The sequence below is a fragment of the Lagopus muta genome, chromosome 9, assembly GCF_023343835.1.
Source record: "Lagopus muta isolate bLagMut1 chromosome 9, bLagMut1 primary, whole genome shotgun sequence".
Classification (NCBI taxonomy): domain Eukaryota; kingdom Metazoa; phylum Chordata; class Aves; order Galliformes; family Phasianidae; genus Lagopus; species Lagopus muta.
Window position 1 is genome coordinate 15,717,947 of NC_064441.1, and position 17,774 is coordinate 15,735,720.

A 17,774-nucleotide genomic window follows, 5' to 3' on the forward strand; every position below is an offset into this window, starting at 1 on the left:
GGGCGGGCCGCTGCCACTCGGGCGGGGCGCGGAGCGGAGCGCGGTGACGTCAGGCGCGCCGAGGGCGGTATAAGCGGGCGCTGTCCGGGTGCTGAAGGCGGCGGCGGCTGCGGCGGCTCGGTGCTGGCAGGTAAGGGGCTGCGGGCGGGCATGGGCCGGCGGGGCCGGGGAGCCGGGTGCCCCAATCCTGGGGCTCAGTGAAGATTAGGGAGGAATCGGAAAGGAAAAAAAAAAAAAAAGGAGAAAAAGAGGTTAAGTTAAACACGAGTGACAGCAGAAAGTTGATGGGGCTGTAGCTGGTGTTTGTGGAGATAACTAAATGTATGTATGTGTCGTAGACCTGTAGATCCATTTATTCGGTGTTATCAGAGACTGAAGCGATGAAGCGTAACGTCTCTGTGATTGCACTGAGTTGCGCCGGCTCATCAGCATGGCACTTTGGCCGTGTCAAAATACAGGATGCACGGTTACCTTGGATGCAGAGACAATCTGATTAGACCTCCATGTGCATTCAGTCGTTATCTTTGCTCAGAACTGCTTGCAGTTTGTTTGTTTTTATTCCCCTCCACCTCACCCCCTTTCTTTTTATGTTGTTCGTGCTTTGAGTCCCTTGCACAGGATAAGGGCTTAGGCTTTAAAAAAGCAACTTTATTGCAGTTGTGCTATTTATTGCCAAAGTAAATGGGAGGAGAAGTGCTGGCTGTATTTCCTTATTTTCTTTATGGAAAACTGCAGCTGGATTTCCTCTCATAGTCCTAAGGACTCATCTTCAGGAAAGGTTTTGAGTTTTCATAGCAAATATTCACTGGAAACATTGCATCTGAATCAGAGAGAGAGAGAGAAAGAGAAAATTGCTGCTGCCATGGAAACATCCCAGAAAAGGAGATTTATTGTTTTGTCTGTTTTCCAGGGAACTTTTGTCAGTCTGCATTGCCTTTGTTCATGTCCAATTGTGAAGTAAATCTTTTCATTTTGTAACGAGAAACTTGTATAATTGCTGGACAGAGATTGATTTTACTGTTTCTTGGGCTCTAATAGAGAAGAAATAATACACTCCCCATCTATGCAAGCTTCACAATTACACATCTATAGACCAAACATTTCAGCGTATTGTCCTTAGAGAGACATGAGAATGTTTTACGCTGTATTCTAAAGGTACTATAAAACATCTTCTGTTTTCTCAAGAATTTGAAACCTGAAAGAGTTGGGGAGGAGTCCCTTACCCCCAAATAAAGTAGTATATTTCATGACATTTTATGACCTGAGCTTCCAGCTCAGGTCAATTTCCAGCTCCATTTGACAAAGGCTTCTAAATATCATCTACCAGTAAATTAGAATTGAAGATTGATCTAAAGACAAACGTACTCCACGTATCTACAGTAGTACCAATGCCTTGTTATTCCTGCAAAGGAAATATTCCTCTGAATAACACCCTCATGGAGCAGTAAACAAAACTTCACTGGGTTAAATGCCTTTGAGATTTAATTGGGTGCTGCTGACTCTGATAACGGAGGGAGGAATACATAACTGTGTGCAGTAAAGGAGGTTGCTCTCCTGGGTTCTCTTAATGGGATGTGCATGGTAGATAATTACAGAACAACTCTACCTTCTTCCCTTCCTCAAAAAATACAGAGTTTCTTCCTGTTTTTATCAAACTCGTTCTTACAGGGAAAAAAAATATCATTTATTTGCTACAGTAGGCAATATGTAGATAACATTTTCCTTGTTATTTTTCAATTTCTGCTCCCTCCCTTTTGCCCTGAGAGATATTTGTTTATATATAGAATAGTGCCTTGTCTATAACACAATGTGTTGTCTTTGATTCAGGGCAAACACATACCTCGAGGGCACACCTTTCCACTCAGCTGTTCTAAATTAATTCTTTATGAAATCTATTCTCAAATGCACACAGACTTGAGTATTCATAAATGGTTGGGGAAAGGGCTTGCTCATCTGGCTGCAAGCTTGCTCAGACATACTGAGGGAAAAAAAAGTGTCTCTCAACTGATGTTATTTTAATTATTCAGTCAAGTCACATTTATGTTAGGCACAAAAGCAGTGGGAAAATGTACAAGTGAGCTGAAATGAGCATACTCATATTCACTTTCCACTGACAGTAGTGGATAAACAATGGTATACATAGCTCTCTATCAGTCTGACATGAAACACCAAGTTCTTGACAGGATGGTTTCACCAAGCCAAAAACAAAGGAGCCCAAACAGGTCCATTAAAGCAAAGTGGTTTCTATGTTTACCATTTATTTCTCATTATTGTACTTAGTCTATTAATGTAACTGCATCAGGAAAGTCTCATTTGTCTCCCGGCTCCAGTGTATGAGCTCCTGAGCATCTCCTAGGAAATAAGTGACTGCAATTTTTCACTTCACAGTGCAGAGTGTGCTCACCTCGCCGCAGGACGGGGCTTGTGCAGCTCTACCCTCATATGCAGCAATGACGCAACTTTGTTAATCTACCCTGATGCATATTTTCCCCAAGTATGTTCTTTTAAACAGTTTATTATTGATTGTCACAAACTGGACATGCTGATTAGATGTGAGCTTCTAGTGCTATATTCTCTATTTATGCCAATGGCAAGCTTCTGTTTGTCCTGGGACCTGTTTCAACAAAGCAATGAATGAACAAAATCAACATTCAGAACCTATACTTGAGTCAGTTTTGGAAAATTTCAGTAATGTTATGTTGTACTTGTAGGGTAAATTATAGCTTCTCCTTCATATAGGGGATTACTTTTCATGCACCACTCAGAGAGCCTCTTAACTAAGATACAATTGCAATACAAATAATAATTTTTTTTATTAAATAGCACAAAAGGAAGTAATAACACTAAGAGTAATGACAGAAATAAACCTGCAAGTCATTTTATATGCCACATTCTCCACTTTATTACATTAATTTTATTGCAGTATAGCACCATTAAGAGGCATTACTCATTCAGAAAATGAGATCCCCTATGGAACAATCACGGAAAATAATACTATATGCAGTCTAAATATTTATATCCTGAGCTGTATTTTAATGTGGACATACTGGCTTTACTGTTTGAAGCTTTCATTTTAATGATCAAAATGGTATCTAGAATCTTCTATGAGCATTCATTGAGCTGTATTGGATTTTGATTATATATTTCAGCTCTGCCATTGCAAAAACTGGTGTTTGTAAAGAAAACTGCACATACAGAAATTTCTAGCACTACAAATCAGTAGTTTACACGTAACTGAGAGATCATAGGAAAGACTCCAAAAATCTCAAAATAAATTTCCATCAAAATACACATCCTCCATTTATACTGATGTTCTTCGTAACGCATTTCAGTTTAAAATAGCAGTCTCTATTTTGCTTCTCAGATTGCTAAGTTTGTCTCCGTATATTAATCATTTATTTTTTTCTTCTTCTTCATTTCAAGGAAGTATGCTAAATATGGCAGAAACTAAAACCATCCAGCTTGGAGCAGCCTGTGCTGTCACGTTTTTCTTTGTCCTAATCTGTTGGGCTGATGCAGCTTCATTCCAGCAGTACCAGCTGCTTCAAAAAGACCCAGACTATGTAATGAAAAACTTACAGAGGCTCCCGAATCCTGATATGATCAAAGCTTTGGAATACATAGAAGATCTTCGCAAGCAAGCTAACAAGGGAGAAAGCATCCCTGATTACAACTCCTTTCAAAGTGTCCCGTATGTCCTGCAACAGAAAGAAAACAAAGATCAGGTTCACCTACCAGAAAATGTAAGGGATTCTTTGACTGAAGATGAGTCTCAGTGGGTCAAGGTTATGTTGGAAGCCTTGCGGCAAGCTGAGAAGGAGTCAAAAGCTGGCACAAAGGAAAATAAACTTTATGGTCTGAGCTCAGATAACAGCTTTCCAGCTGGAGTAACTGATGATTACGAGGCTTACAAGTGGCCTGAAAGGTGGCAAAAATATCTCAAAATGCCTTTTGGCCACTATGAAGACAGTTCAAGAGACAGTCCTTTCAAGCGTACTAATGAAATAGTGGAGGAGCAATACACACCCCAAAGTCTTGCTACACTGGAATCGGTGTTTCAGGAGTTGGGGAAGATGGCAGGACCTGGTAATCACAAGAAGGAGAGGCTGGATGAAGACCAGAAACTGTATGCAGATGATGAAGATGATGTGTATAAAGTAAATAACATTGCCTACGAAGATGTGGTTGGAGGAGAAGACTGGAATCCCATAGAAGAAAAAGTGGAAAGCCAAACCCAGGAAGAGATAAAAGATAGCAAAGAGGAAATTGACAAACATGAAGAGGAAGTTGATGATGAAATGAAGAGGTCAGGGAAACTCAGCTTCCTTGAGGATGAAATGAGAAGAGAGAATAAAGATCAAATGTCAGAGAATGTTTCAAAGTTAATGAATTATTACCTGAAGAGGCTGATGGGCAGTGCTGGAAACAGGAAACTAAGGACTGGAGGAGAGCTTGAGGAGAAAAGAGCAGCCTCAATTTTGGACAAGCAACTCAACCCTCAGTCTATAGCTCAGTTAATAGAAATGTCAAGGAATTTACAAATTCCTCCAGAGGATTTAATAGATATGTTGAAAGCTGGGGAGAAAAAACAGCTTCAGAGTGAAAGGTTGGAAGCTGAGCAGGAAGCAGAATTCCCAGAAGACCTCGATGAGATCACTGAAACTAATCTGGGACAGAGTGACATATTTAAAAATAATGTAAACTCTAAAAATGGGTACATGAAGCAGCCTCTTAATGCAATTCCAGAAAATCTACCTGAAGACCTCAATATTGAAGACATTGTCAGTCTTCTGGGAACTGGCAATTTAGGTAATCAGAATCCCTCCTACTTACTAAATCGTCTTAATCAAGAAAATGATTTGCCAAGACTGCCTTACATTCCCAGAAGACTGAAAGGACGCCCAGTTCCCAAATCTGCGTGGATTAACGATTTGGAAAGGCGACAAATGGAGTACGAGAAACTGGATGAGAAGGATGAAGAGCTGGCTGATTACTTGGCAAAGATGCTGGCAAAATATCCCGAAGTTATCAACGCGAACCAGATGAAAAGAGTTCCCGTTCCAGCTTCTGAAAGCGACTTGCAGGAAGACGAGAGGCTGGAGCAGGCCATCAGAGAGCAACTGAGCCAGCTGGGACCACAGGAGGCTGCGAGGCTGGCTTCACTCAGCAAAAGGCTCTCCATGGCTGGGGACACCGATGACACGCAAAACAGGCAGTATCTGGACGAGGATATGCTGGCAAAGGTGCTGGAGTATCTAAAACAGGAGAAATCAGAGCTTGAAAGAGATCACATTACTAAACGGGCAATGGAAAATATGTAATTGTTCTCCAAATATGATTTCTCTCCCACGTGTTGACTTCAATCCCAATTCAGTTGTGATTTACTCCCGCTCTCCCACTACACAACTTCTGGTAGACTACTTACCATTGAACAGTCTGCATATCTTTCTCGGAGCTGTTATCTTGTTTATTGATATACTTATGTATGTTATAAATTATGGGGCAAATAACAAATTGCTTCAAGTGTTTTAAGAAACAATTTAATGAAATCAAGTAAAACTATAATATGTAAACAAATGACCTTCGCGTTGTTAATAAAACATGATAAATGAAGAGTGAGAATTATCATTTGAAATTTTTAAGATTAACTGGATTATTTTGTTACTGTCTGTAGTGTTTTTTGTGGAGTATCGAATAAAAAAATAAAGCATTATATATATAGTTTTATTTACAAGGCTTTTTCTATTCAGTGTTTTACTGTTAATGAATAAATTATTTCTGGACAACAGCCTGTGTTTCTTTCTAGGAGTTGGTAAAGTCATAGAAATTAGAAACTGAAACATATTTTTACTTCTACAATTTTTTTTTCCGAGGTCTGTGATTTTACCACATATTAATTAAGTGGCATAATTCTTCTTTTCTGGGTTGTAATACCACTGATTGGCATTATCTTCCAGGTATTGAGTACCTGAAGATCTTGCTGAAGTCAAAAGTGAACTCGAGTAGTAACTGCACTACACTGTTTGAAAACTGAGCCCCAAGTAACTAATGACTTTGTATCTCTTGGCAGTGGGGGAAGAGAAATGATCTTGCTAGCTAAGACAAACTATATAGAAAGTTCTAAATAATACCAAACGGAATCTTCTCATCTGAGAATTTCTACAGATGGATTCCTTGCTACCTTTCACAATAGCTACAGTGGAGAAAGAAACAAGCCCCAAGGCAAGCAGAGAACTAACACTGATGGTAATATTCCTTTCTCGTCTAATAAAAGTATTTTTTGTTAAATGATGGTTAAATATGCTCATAAGCATACAGATCTTTATCACTCACTACATTACTTGACATCCTGGACATGTGAAAGATCTCTCAGCTCTTGCCAAGAACTGTAGGGGATGTTCTGGAAAAGCTACAGCTACTTTCCAGAACTAAATGTATTTGTGTAACTCCATGAGTCACACATGTTTTTCACTAGGACAACTCAGGCATAAGCATTTCCAGGATTATGGTTTAAAAGTAGTTCTCCCTGCGGTATTCTTCAGCATCTCATCTATGCTAAGTGGGGTGGGGATGATTTTTGGCGAGGTAATGTCTAATGAAGCAGAGTACAAAGGCTGCAGAAATAAGAGTTCATTTCCAGTGTCACAATTACCTGGAGCAATTGCAGATTATAGTTCATCCAGAGCTCTTGCTTTGGACCATGTTAAAATTCTTCATTTCTCTGTTACACGGATGAGTCAAAACATTAAGCAGAGAACTGAAAAAAAATTACTGGAGTGAGTTTTGCTTTTATACTCTAAGGAAAGACAAACCTGTTGCTTTTCAAGTAGTACTTGCTTGCTGGTGATGTGAAACCACTGTCTTTCATTTTCACTTTGATTCCTAATGCTGTCACCCTCCTTGGTTGCAACACTGCCCTTGCAGGGTTGGGTGAGCCCATGGTGGGAGCAGAGGCTGTGCTGGGTCAGGGTCCTGCAGCTGGCAGCTGAGCAGCAGAAGCCTGCACAGGCCCTGGGTACTCACAGCCTACACAGAAGCCAACAGGCACACAGATGTGCTGTTCAATGCAGGTGTTGAGCACCAGCAGGATACCAGGCTAAATAAATGCAAACCAATTAGCAGGAAAAGGTTCAGAAAATACAGCAAAAGTTTTGTCATTGGCTTTTTCCCTTTCCCTTCCTTTCCTTTTCCATTTTTTCCTTTTTTTTTTTTTCCTTCCCTTTTCTTCTTCTCCTTTCCTTCCTTCTTTCAATGGTGACATACAAGGGTGGATTTAATAAGGAGCATTCTCACCCCATTCTCCAGGGAAGCGAGCCCTGAGGAGCATCATATGAGGCTGCCCAGGTTGCTATGGCAGTTGGGAGGAGAGTGGTAGGCAACAGCCATGGTGGCCCAGCAGCACCTGGGAGGTGGTAATGAAAACTGCTCTGCAGAAACCGCCTTTGTTTCTCCTTTGTGCCAAGATAGAGGTTTAGATGGCATCTACCACAACCCTTGGGTCTTGGTGCTGTGCTCGGGCCTTTCTTTCCCTGGTGCTGATGCCTGCAGCACTGCAGCTCTCTCCCAGTGCTACCAATAATCACTAGAGCTCAGGGTATCCTGAGGGACTTGACTCAGAGAACCTGATGTTTTCTTCAAGCAAAAAACAAAGCCAGCAGGCTGCAGGGCTCATGGTTTAAGGTTGGCTTTTTTTTCCTCATGTTGTTTATTAAGTCAGTGTATGAGTTTGCATCAAAACTACAATGTTTTACACCAGCTATTAACAGTGTACTATTGTTATGCCCACTGTCAATCAATCTCCTTGGTTTTGAAAAATTTGTAAGGCTCAACCAGTGCTCCTTAAACACCCCAGCAGTGCCATACCTCCAGCTATAAGGTGTGCAGGGACACAACTGAGATGGCACACAGAGGAAACACAGTCAAGCATGGCCAATAGCAGTCCATCAGTCCATCAGTCTCCTTTCCCTTCTACCACAGTCCTTAGCACTCCCTGGCCCAGGCTCCCCAAAGCCCCAGGCAGCTGTCTGGCACAAACGCTACCTTGTGGCTCATATCCAAGTCAAGCACAGGGAAAAATTAGGGTACAAGAACAAGCTGAGGGTCTAAGGAATTGGAGCATCTTTAAGTCTTGTGCAAATCCATTCATAAGGGAACAAATTATTTCAGAGACTGTACAGAAGAAAATAAAGCCACACCTCAAAGCAGAATGGATATCAACACCCACCTTGCAATATTCTGCCTTCCTCATTGCGTGCAGGAGTCCTATAGCCCCTCATGCAAGGGGAACTATGAGAGACTTTCTATAGTCTGCTGCCTCTACAGTTTACCTCTTGTTCACGTTATTCTAAGTGGTGATGGCAGCTGTATGATCTGCTTGATGTCTACGACCCAGTCAGAAGCAATGCTCCTTCTGGTCTCCCATGCAGCCAGCTGGGCCAGCAGGGTCTGGCAAAAGGAGAAGAGGAAGGGCAAGACATTCATTTCAGCTGTGGAAGTAACAAAATTCAAAAGAGAAGCTTCTGCACAAGTCATTGCACCAGTAGTGTGAGAGCCATTGGGACACTGTTGTGGTGGTTTGTCTTCATAAAAAGGAAAAGGTTGTTAAGCTTCAACTAACGGAGTTACATGTTGCACAATAGAACTACACAGAGGTTTCAAACATTTTTATCCTTTCCTCTTCCAGACCAAGAAAATAGATAGCTAATCTCATCGTAAAGTGCTTTTTTTTTTTTTTTTTTTTTTTTTTAGTGAAATGAGCAAATATTATATAAGCAGCACCTTCTTGGTATCTATAGTTAAATTACCTCTGGACATGTAACTCAAGCTCCTGCAGAAGAGCAGATAGCTACATCTCACTGCAGGACACTGCTATCCGCAAGCTGCTCTGCCCGTGCAGAGTCACACCACAGTGCTTTACTGCTCCCAAGTCCACAGCCACTGCACCTGGATTGCCTGTGCTTTATGCTTTGCTTATGAACACAGTGGGATGAAGTCATGCTTGAACAGATATGTCGTGTTTGGTTGCAACCTATCAAGCTGCCAAACACCTTTCTAAAGATCTGAGGGAGTTCTCTATACATCTGCCAGAATTCACTGTATTAGTAACCAGGAGAGTTAATACCTTTTTGGTTTTCTTCTTTCCTCACTAAGTCACATGCTACCTCAAGTGTTTTGTTTACATCTGCATCTTGATGGCTCATTATTTTGTCAGCTAGGGCTATGAAATGAGAACATTTGCTGATTCAAAAATTAATGTAACCACATTATCTCATTTGAAGAAATTGGATTGTTGCAATTATTTTTTTTTTTAAGAGTATTTTACATTGCAGTGAAAGGAGTTTGACTCACATACATATGACAGCCACCAGCATCTCTCAAAGCATTTACAAGATCACTTGTTTTGCAGGCAAAGCGACAGGAAGCAGCTATGATTTTCTGAACATACCAATGGTTGAGCTGTGGCTGGAAGGCAGGTGTCCTGAGCAGTGCTCTAATTCCTAGTATTATTCTGCCATTTCTACTGTTACTAGCTAACAGGAAGCCTAATGCCTCAAGCTCTGCTCTTCCAGGCTAATCCTGCCCAGACCAATCTTCTGCTTTCTCAGTGTGAATCATGCATTGTGGAGAGTAGATATGATGAGCTCTGTGTGGGAACTGCATTTCTTGGAGCACCCCTTATCTGACCCCAAGGTGCACAACGCTGATCCGGGGCTGTTTGCTAAATGAGGTGCAAATCCACGCAGACACAGCCGCTGCCAGCTGCACTCTGCATTTGGCTCCACATGTGCCTCTGGAGCAGCAAGAGCTCAGGCTGGGAGCAGCAGGAAGGTGCAGAACTTCCAGTGCAAAACGTGGAAAGGAGAAGCCCTGAATCAGAGCTGATGATCCGAACAGCATGACTTTTGGATCATTCAAAAAGGTTTGAAAGCGTTAATAATTCATTTGCAGATATTGCAGAGCTCTAAATGTGCCTGATTAAATGCACTTGACATTTCTCTTGAGAGAGGCTGTTATTCCAGGAAAACCACTTGCTATCTGCAAATGTCTTGGAAGCAGCACACTCAAAATTGCGACCTCACTTACAATGTTTTCCCCTAGTAAAGGAAGAAAAGTAACCCCTGCCTCCAAATGTAACATACACTGGTGAATACCTCCATTACAGCAGTTTGAAACTCATAATTCTATGATTCCACATAACAGACATTCAGTGTGCACTGACCAGCAGGTTGGTGCAGCACTCCACCTGTCTCCACTGTGACGTGCTGCAGGCACCAAGCTCTGCCTCGCCAGGGGAGGAGAGCACGGAAATTGTTGTTTGGAAACTCCCCAGCTCATACAATTGCAGCTCCGTGACGTGCTTCCCAAACACCTTCCTGGTGTCCATCTAAAAATAGAGCCCCTTCTGCATCCCAGCAGGAAAGGCAGCCCCAGCACAGCGGGTGCCCACAGCACGGTGCTGTGGTCAGAGCTGGAGCAGGGCAGCAGCCAGAAGAGAATGAGCTTTATGTCAACTCTGACACCAAATCTGGGTCTAGCAGGTTTGTAGTGCTTTGGGCTTAAGGTGGAATAAATCTCTCCAGGCATAGCTGTGAGGTTTTCCATTTAAATCTGGCCATGGATTATTGAGGTGGGTGGCCCATGTGGGCAATTACCACCACTGCAGTATCTCATCCTCTAGGCGTGGTAGGACACATCCCCGCCGGAACCTTGGCAGAGGGCACATGGACAAATCCTTCTTGGCTTGTTCCTCCTGCCCTAGGCACGTGCCAGCACCATGCTGGGTACTGCAGCATGCAGCAGAGGAGGCACACTGTGTTCCTATTGCCAGGTGCAGCACATTACCACTACCCTCACCATGGTTATGCCTTTTTGTCTATTAAATTTCTTTTGAGAATTGCATTTCCTTTAGATTGATTTTTTTTTTCCCAGCTCAGATTTGAGATTCCACTTAGGTCCAACACTGTGAATCCATTGCCCCTAAATTCAAAAGGAAGCCTGTCGTTCATTCTCCTCTTTGACGCAAGAGAAGGCATCAAACTGTTTGGAGACACAATGTTATCACTTTTGCAAGGAACACATTTTCTACCCTGGTACCTACGTGTTTTGCAACCTGCTGGTAAATTTCACAGCAGAGAAGCAAACCACTTCACATGCTACCACTACTGGAGCTCCCACATCAGGGATGTGAGAGCCAGGCCAGGAACACCACATACAGACATAGATTAAAAAAAAAGATAAATCATTAAAAGGCACAAAGTCAATGTGCCTCACTTGCCACTTACACGGCATGACAAGGGGGGATGCGTTAAGTCCCTGTAGGCAGGTTTGGGGATGCAAGAGTAGTCTGACAGGAAAACTTGTTTTCCTTCAAGTTAAATTTACTCAGATCCAATATTCAGTCAATTCATTTCCTTCTTGTAAACACAAGTGCAAGAAGGCAGGAGCTTCACAGCAATAACCAGTCACTAGTACAAGGTGAATAAGGAACAAAATCAGAAGACTATTCTGTATGCAAGTCTACAAATACCATCAGATTCCACCAGTTAATTTAGGCAACAGAAACGCTGGTACCATACAAATTCTTGAGTCCTTAATCTTACAGATGGCACTGGTCTTCCCTATGGAAGCAGGGTGGGTTGAAGGCTGCCACCACTGCTCTCTGCTTGCTGGAGAGCGCCCAGGCTGAGGCTGTGCCCCCACAGCTGTGGGGATGGATTGTGTGATGCTGCTCTGGTGCCATGGAGGTCTGCCTGCTGCCCTTCTGGGCCTTCCCCTCACAACAAAAGCACTGTTCTATCCTAATGTACTCTTCAGCGACCAGAAAGAAAGCTGGGCAGGAATGAGAACACAGCTTCCACTTCTGGCAGTCACCCCACTGTTCACTGGCCATAACATCCTTTGAAGGTGGGCTCATACACCTCTGTGTAGCTCACCTGTGCTTCATGCATACGTGGCCGTGTCAGACTCCAGCTCCCTCTGCACCATGCTCAGACACTGTTTTTAGCACTCCTGTTATCCCTCCTGGCCTTGTTTTCCAAACAGCCTGCAGTAAGAACCTCAAAGCCACACAACTGTGGAAGGACAGGGATGTATCTTCTAGAACAGGGTTTTTTTTTTTTTTTTTTTTTGTGGGTATCATCTTTGACATAAGAACGAAGGGGATAATAACTTGTGTGAACATTAAAGATATACCAAGATGAATTGTAGCAGGTGGATCAAATCTCTGAGGAACAACGTTTTGACAGCAGCCTTCCAAGAAAATTCTAAAGCGCAATCAATATAATCAATACTATTCTCAAACACCTTCGCCCATTCATCCAATCTAGAAGCAGACTGCTAAAAAAATCATATTATCTTTATTTATTAACCCCACTAAAAGCAACATTTACATTTTACATTTACATTTTTAACTTAATACAGGGCTCACTGAAATGCTCTCCAAAGAAGGATGATGAATGATGCTGTGAAGGCCTCCCATCCCTATCACCTGCCTACCACCACCTGCTACAGGGAAAATAAATGGGAATTGGCAGCCTGGCTGTGTGGCAGATTGATGGAGTTGTTTGGGGGAAACCAGAGAGGTGACCGCTGCCAGGTCTGTGGCCTCCTGCACAGCGATGGGCACTGGGGAGCCTTCCATCTCTGAGCTGACACCTCTGTGGTGACTTTCTTGGCTAACTCATTTGTTAATCAGGTTGGATAATTTCCTTTTCTTCCATTTTCCTGCCTTCTGGCTCAGCTCAATGTATGACTCAGTAAGGCTCGCTTAATCATCTTCGTGATAAATTCTGAGTATATTTTACTGCTGGGAAAGTTCTTGCTGATCAGCTAAACTATCTAGAGTGCAAAAAAAAAAAAAAAAAAAAAAAAATCTTTTGATTATAGGTATATTTTAGAATTAATTCCCGTGCTACAGCACTTTTCCAAGAAGCAGCCACAGGCAGCAGAGGATTGTTTTGTAAATATACAAAAGAGGTGTCCTTGTAGAAAGACATCCTTCACCCCTTACGTTGCAGATATAGAGCAGAATTTAGCTATCATACACCAAGACTGTTGGCACATTTGAGTCATTCCTGAGGAAATGACATTGCCTTGTAGCTCACCTTTTAGAGCGCACGCTTTTCTGCCTGTGCAATTCATTATTCAGTAGCCTGTCTCCTAAATAGTCCAAGGCTGATGTCCTTAGGAAATGAATTTTTTAATATTCTTCTTGATGAACATGTGTTTTACGCCACCTGAAAATAGATGCTCTATTTTTCTAGGCCAGTTGCATATTTTTGCCTACTGAGTCATACAGTTTCATGTCTGTAGCTTCCTATGTATTAAGATGGAAAACCAATTTAAACAGTCATTTGACTGACAAGATATGATTATTTGTCTTCCTACATAACCTCTGAGTACAAAGTTTGATTTAGAGCTAGCTACTCTACATCTTTCAAAAGCCAAGGAGCAGGGAATGCATTGCTTTCTGAATTCTTAGTAGGTAAGCACAAGAATTACTTTCTAACAAAGTCTGTCAGGATATGCAGAGCATCCAGTACCAACAGACTAACCATAGGGCCTGAGTTTGACCTTCATGGATTGAGAATGAGATGCAAAGGGACCTATTCTGCCATCAGCACTGACACGAGCAGTTGGAGCATGGTGGGGCTTCTGCTGGGCTTTCTCATGAGGATATTACAGAGTAATATGAGAAAAATTTGATGAGAAAAATAAGGATATTTCAAGGTAATATCATGAGAAAGTATGGGAAGAGTGAGAGCTGGGGCTGCGCAGTGTACCCATGGGCAGAAATAGGCAGGTTGGCTTTTCACTGAGGCACGTCATGAAAAAAAAGTATATATGAGAATACAAACACAGTCAACAACAACACAAAAGGAAAAAAGTCACAGTGATCCCTGAAGGTTGCCTCTGAAGTTCAGTTTCTATGAATGGAGATATAGAAAATATCTCCAAGTACTTTTAGTTACCTTACTTTCAGTTCTTTGATACTCTGAGTGACTTCAGGAACCCATGAGATAAATTGGAAGCCATTTCCCACGTGGAATACAGAGTATTGACTCACTGGAAAAATATTTTGATTTTATTATATTCTGATTTCCCTCTTCACAGAGCTGTGGCAGAGCCTGTATCACTTGCCTATCTGTGCTCTACTAATAAACACCCAGAAACAAATTCACGGTGAAAATCTGACTGCATTGAACTCAATGGGAGTGCACCACCACCATCTCTCAGACTTCGACTTGGTCTTAGAGCCCGTAACTTTGAAATAGGTCCTGTCCTTAAGAAAGCGGAAGTTCCCTTCTGTTTCTAATGCATCTTTCTAAGCTTGTGTTAAAATACACTTTCCACAATTTCTAGAAATATTTCAGCCTGTTCCTGTGCTTGAAGTAGAGAAGATGCTCAAGATTTTGGTGAAAACAACGCAGCTGCACCAGGATGTTTATAGCTATGATGTAGGAGTCCGACTGATGACACAACCCTAGGACCTTCGTATGTAGGTCAGGAGATGAGCTAATAGAAAACTACAGAACCCTGACCACCCAGCAGACACAAGAGCTGCAGACACCTCCAAAGGCTCCAGGCAGCCGCCTCCATCTCACAATGCTTCCCAGGGCACACACAGATACAGGCCAGTGCCTCAGCAGCCCCGACAAGATGCTGGCTCCCACTGACAGCAGCAGCTGCCTCTGCTCCATTACTCATTCATATGGGCGCATGCAGAGCAAGCGAGTGACTTAGGAGAGATGGCAGTGTAAACTGTTATTCAATTTCCATCTCTGTTATCACTATTCATCAGTTTTGCTGCCTGCCTGCTGCCTCCCAGGCCTGATCTCCAGAGAGATCTTACTGCTGGGGTGATTTCTTTCTGCTGGACTATCTGCTTTTTGGGGTTGACTGCAAGTGGAAATGAAATACTTTTGAAACGGATTCATTAAAAGAAGATTAGTGAGATTAGCAGAGCCATAACTGTGTTGTGTTTCCCTGTGTGCCTGAATGCAAAGAACTGCACTACAAATGACAGAACAAAGGGCTCGTGGGTATCCAGGAGCTCAGTCTGCTGTGGCCCTGTCAGACTGCTATTTACCAGAGAATAGATGAGATGCCAGCTTCTGCAGATTTCTGTTACAGTACGCTCACAAACACACACAGAAACAAAGATTTGCATGGCAATCAGTGGACCTCCAACCATCCATCCCTGGGGCAAGGCTCTGTGGATTCATGCAGGGAAAGGTGAGCTTTGCCCCACAGCTTCACAGCACCCCTGGGGCTATCTCATGGTCTTCACTGGGAGCCAGCAGAACCACTGGCTGCTGTGAGAACCCTATGCCTGAGTACCAATGGGCCCTGCAGGAAATAGCTGCATCCTTTGCTGTTATGCAAAGGAATTTGGCTTCTACCAGCAACAACTCCCTCTACAAGACTGCAAACATGGGTTCACAAGAGCCCTGCTGTTTTGGCTGCATTTACGGAGAAGGTGAGCGTTTGCAGGGCTTGGAGGAAAGTTATCAGCATTTAGGAATGAGGAAAAAAAAAAAAAAAAAAAATCAGGGATGTTAAAACACTTATGACTGTATTTAGGAAATATGTTTTGTTACTGTATATGCAAACTCCATTTGCAGCTTGAGCACACAAGAGTCTTTACAAGGGGAATTTACTGCTGGAGATAATGAGCCAGTTTCTGCCAACCTGTAAATCTGTCAGCTGCTTACAGGGGCACATGGGCCATCAGAGCTCAGATCATTGCTCCTGAGCGCCTTGCTAAATAGGGTAAACAGCAATGGCATTTAGAGTTTTGTTTAACGGAGGGTGGAGATGTAAGTCACTTTTACAATATCATCTACCCAGCAGTAAGCCTCTACAGATCATACATCACTGCTCTGGCAATGGCCTGTATTGTCTTTAAGATGTGTTTTTAAATTATGAATAATGCCTATTAAAAAATCATAACTCTTATTTGTGGTAAGCACCCTGAGCAAAGACACTGCCAGAGTAATCAGAGCCTAGATCACAAATGCAGTACCTACCAACATCTCAAGGAACAGTCTGTAGGATCAGCACACCCATTATAACACCTTATTGCAGGTCTTAAAGCCAACAGGCTGAGAAAATGCTTCCCGTCAATAATCATTCCACCTAGGAAGTGAGTCAAGTCCCTGCTAAGTTTAGAGCTGAGAACCTGAGAAATAAGTAGTATGCACACTTAAAGAAAGTCCTCCATATATTTGAGAAACTTATTTAGGCTTAAACCTGCTTACCTTGGCTCAAGTAACTTAATTTCAAATAATATGAGATGAATGTGACATCTCCTTTCTGTCCCATAGCCAAATGGAAGCTCTTTTTGGCATGCTGAGCTGCATCCACAGTGTAGTGATACCATTTTGGATTGGATACCAGTGGAAATCAGGCTCCTAAACCCAAACATGCAATCCAGAAACCCATCCTACCCCAACACGTGGGTCCCTTGGCACTTTGGGGCAGGAAACCTGGCATGGCAGGGCAGGATCAGCCCTTGCCCCCATCTGCCTCCACCCAGTGCTTTACAAAGGTTGCAGAGCAGGTGCAGCCATGACCCCAGCATTCCTTCAGTGACAGTCACACCATCTGGGAACAGCAGCTGGCCTTAGAGCAAGCTTTTTCTCTAATCACTTTTCTTCTGACCAGCTGCATAAAGACCAACCAGCAGCCGTGCACTACAGAGCACAATGGAAATGCTATGCAAAACTGCCAAGTCACAACCAGCCATTTACTTCACCTCAGGAGTTTCATTTCCTACTGCCTCACAAAGCACCCAGCGCCCAGTGAATTAAGAGCACCATCCATAGGCTTACAACAGAAAGGGAAATTAACGGAGCCGTGCAACACAAGGATGGAAACTTCTGGCCCTTTGCACCCGAGCAGCTCTGCAGCAGAAATAGATTTCACAAGGTTTCTCACAGCAGCCACCAAAAAGCACAGCTTGTTGTCAGAGGCCACACTCAGGTGTGAGCCCTGCAGGTAGCAATGCACTCCCAGTGGGCCAGGCCCCTGGATGCAAGGGCTGCCTGGCTGCATGGCAGCTGGCCTCTAGGGCTGCACCTTACTCATCCTACAAGAACACAGTGAGGATATATCTCAATCAGCACTTAGTTTAATGGGTTTCATTTACCACAAATGAACACAAGCCGTGAGCAAACATGCCAGCTGCACCTCCCGCTCTGCACAGCAGCTGAGATGGCAGCTCTTCGTCTACAGCAGCTCATTTCCCCCAAAGAAGCCAGCTGCCAGCAAGAGCGAGCTCATCTGTTCTGAACATTAACTCTAATTCTCACTTTCTTGGTGGGCCTTTGCCATAGAAACATGCCTTAGCAACACAGAGGCAGAGCAGAGCAGCTCAAGACAGAAGCATTGATGATGCAGCCCCAATCCCTCTGTGAAGCACATCAGCTCGTGCTCTGCCTTCCCAGCTTACCTTCTTCCAGCACACCATAATTAACAGACAGCCATTTCTAGCAGAATCAGGGTGTGGGGCAGCTGCATTGGAAAACTGTTTGGGTCCGCATCAAAACGGCCCTTTAATATGAGCACACGTGGCCTGGATCATCTTGCCCAGTGCACACAAGGGACGTTCTTCTGTGACACCAGCCCGGCATACCAAGGGGATCTCTGGGGTTTGTTGTTATTGGCATAGCAAAAGGGAAGAGAGGAAGGAATGGGAACATGAACATAAAGGTACTGAGATGGTCGCAAATCACCAGGGCCAGCATGAACAACCTGTATCTTTCCACTTTGAC

The 17,774-nt window shown here is 43.1% G+C and overlaps 1 protein-coding gene and 1 long non-coding RNA gene across 3 annotated transcripts in view; one reads left to right on the forward strand and one right to left on the reverse strand.

The window, feature by feature from the left end:
* SCG2 (secretogranin II) lies at positions 1-5,713 on the forward strand. Of its 2 annotated transcripts, none has more exons than XM_048955625.1 (2): positions 1-130; positions 3,424-5,713. In XM_048955625.1, exon 2 carries the CDS (start codon positions 3,429-3,431, stop codon positions 5,319-5,321), a length of 1,893 nt encoding a protein of 630 aa, XP_048811582.1. In that variant the 5' UTR covers positions 1-130; positions 3,424-3,428; the 3' UTR covers positions 5,322-5,713. The 2 variants fall into 2 exon arrangements, with proteins under 2 accessions (XP_048811582.1, XP_048811583.1); XM_048955626.1 differs by lacking the exon at positions 1-130 and adding an exon at positions 1,908-2,494.
* LOC125697896 (uncharacterized) overlaps positions 5,142-17,774 on the reverse strand; it is a 24,493-nt gene continuing 11,860 nt past the window's right edge. Inside the window, exons 2-4 of the long non-coding RNA XR_007378973.1 lie at positions 8,225-8,445; positions 6,653-6,757; positions 5,142-5,255 (exon numbers count right to left, since the gene is read on the reverse strand). This is a non-coding gene — a long non-coding RNA (uncharacterized LOC125697896). The remainder of the gene's footprint in view (positions 5,256-6,652; positions 6,758-8,224; positions 8,446-17,774) is intronic.

Coding starts and splice junctions, on each gene's coding strand:
- SCG2 (XM_048955625.1), top strand. CDS start 3,429: ATGCTAAATATGGCAGAAACTAAAACCATCCAGCTTGGAGCAGCCTGT.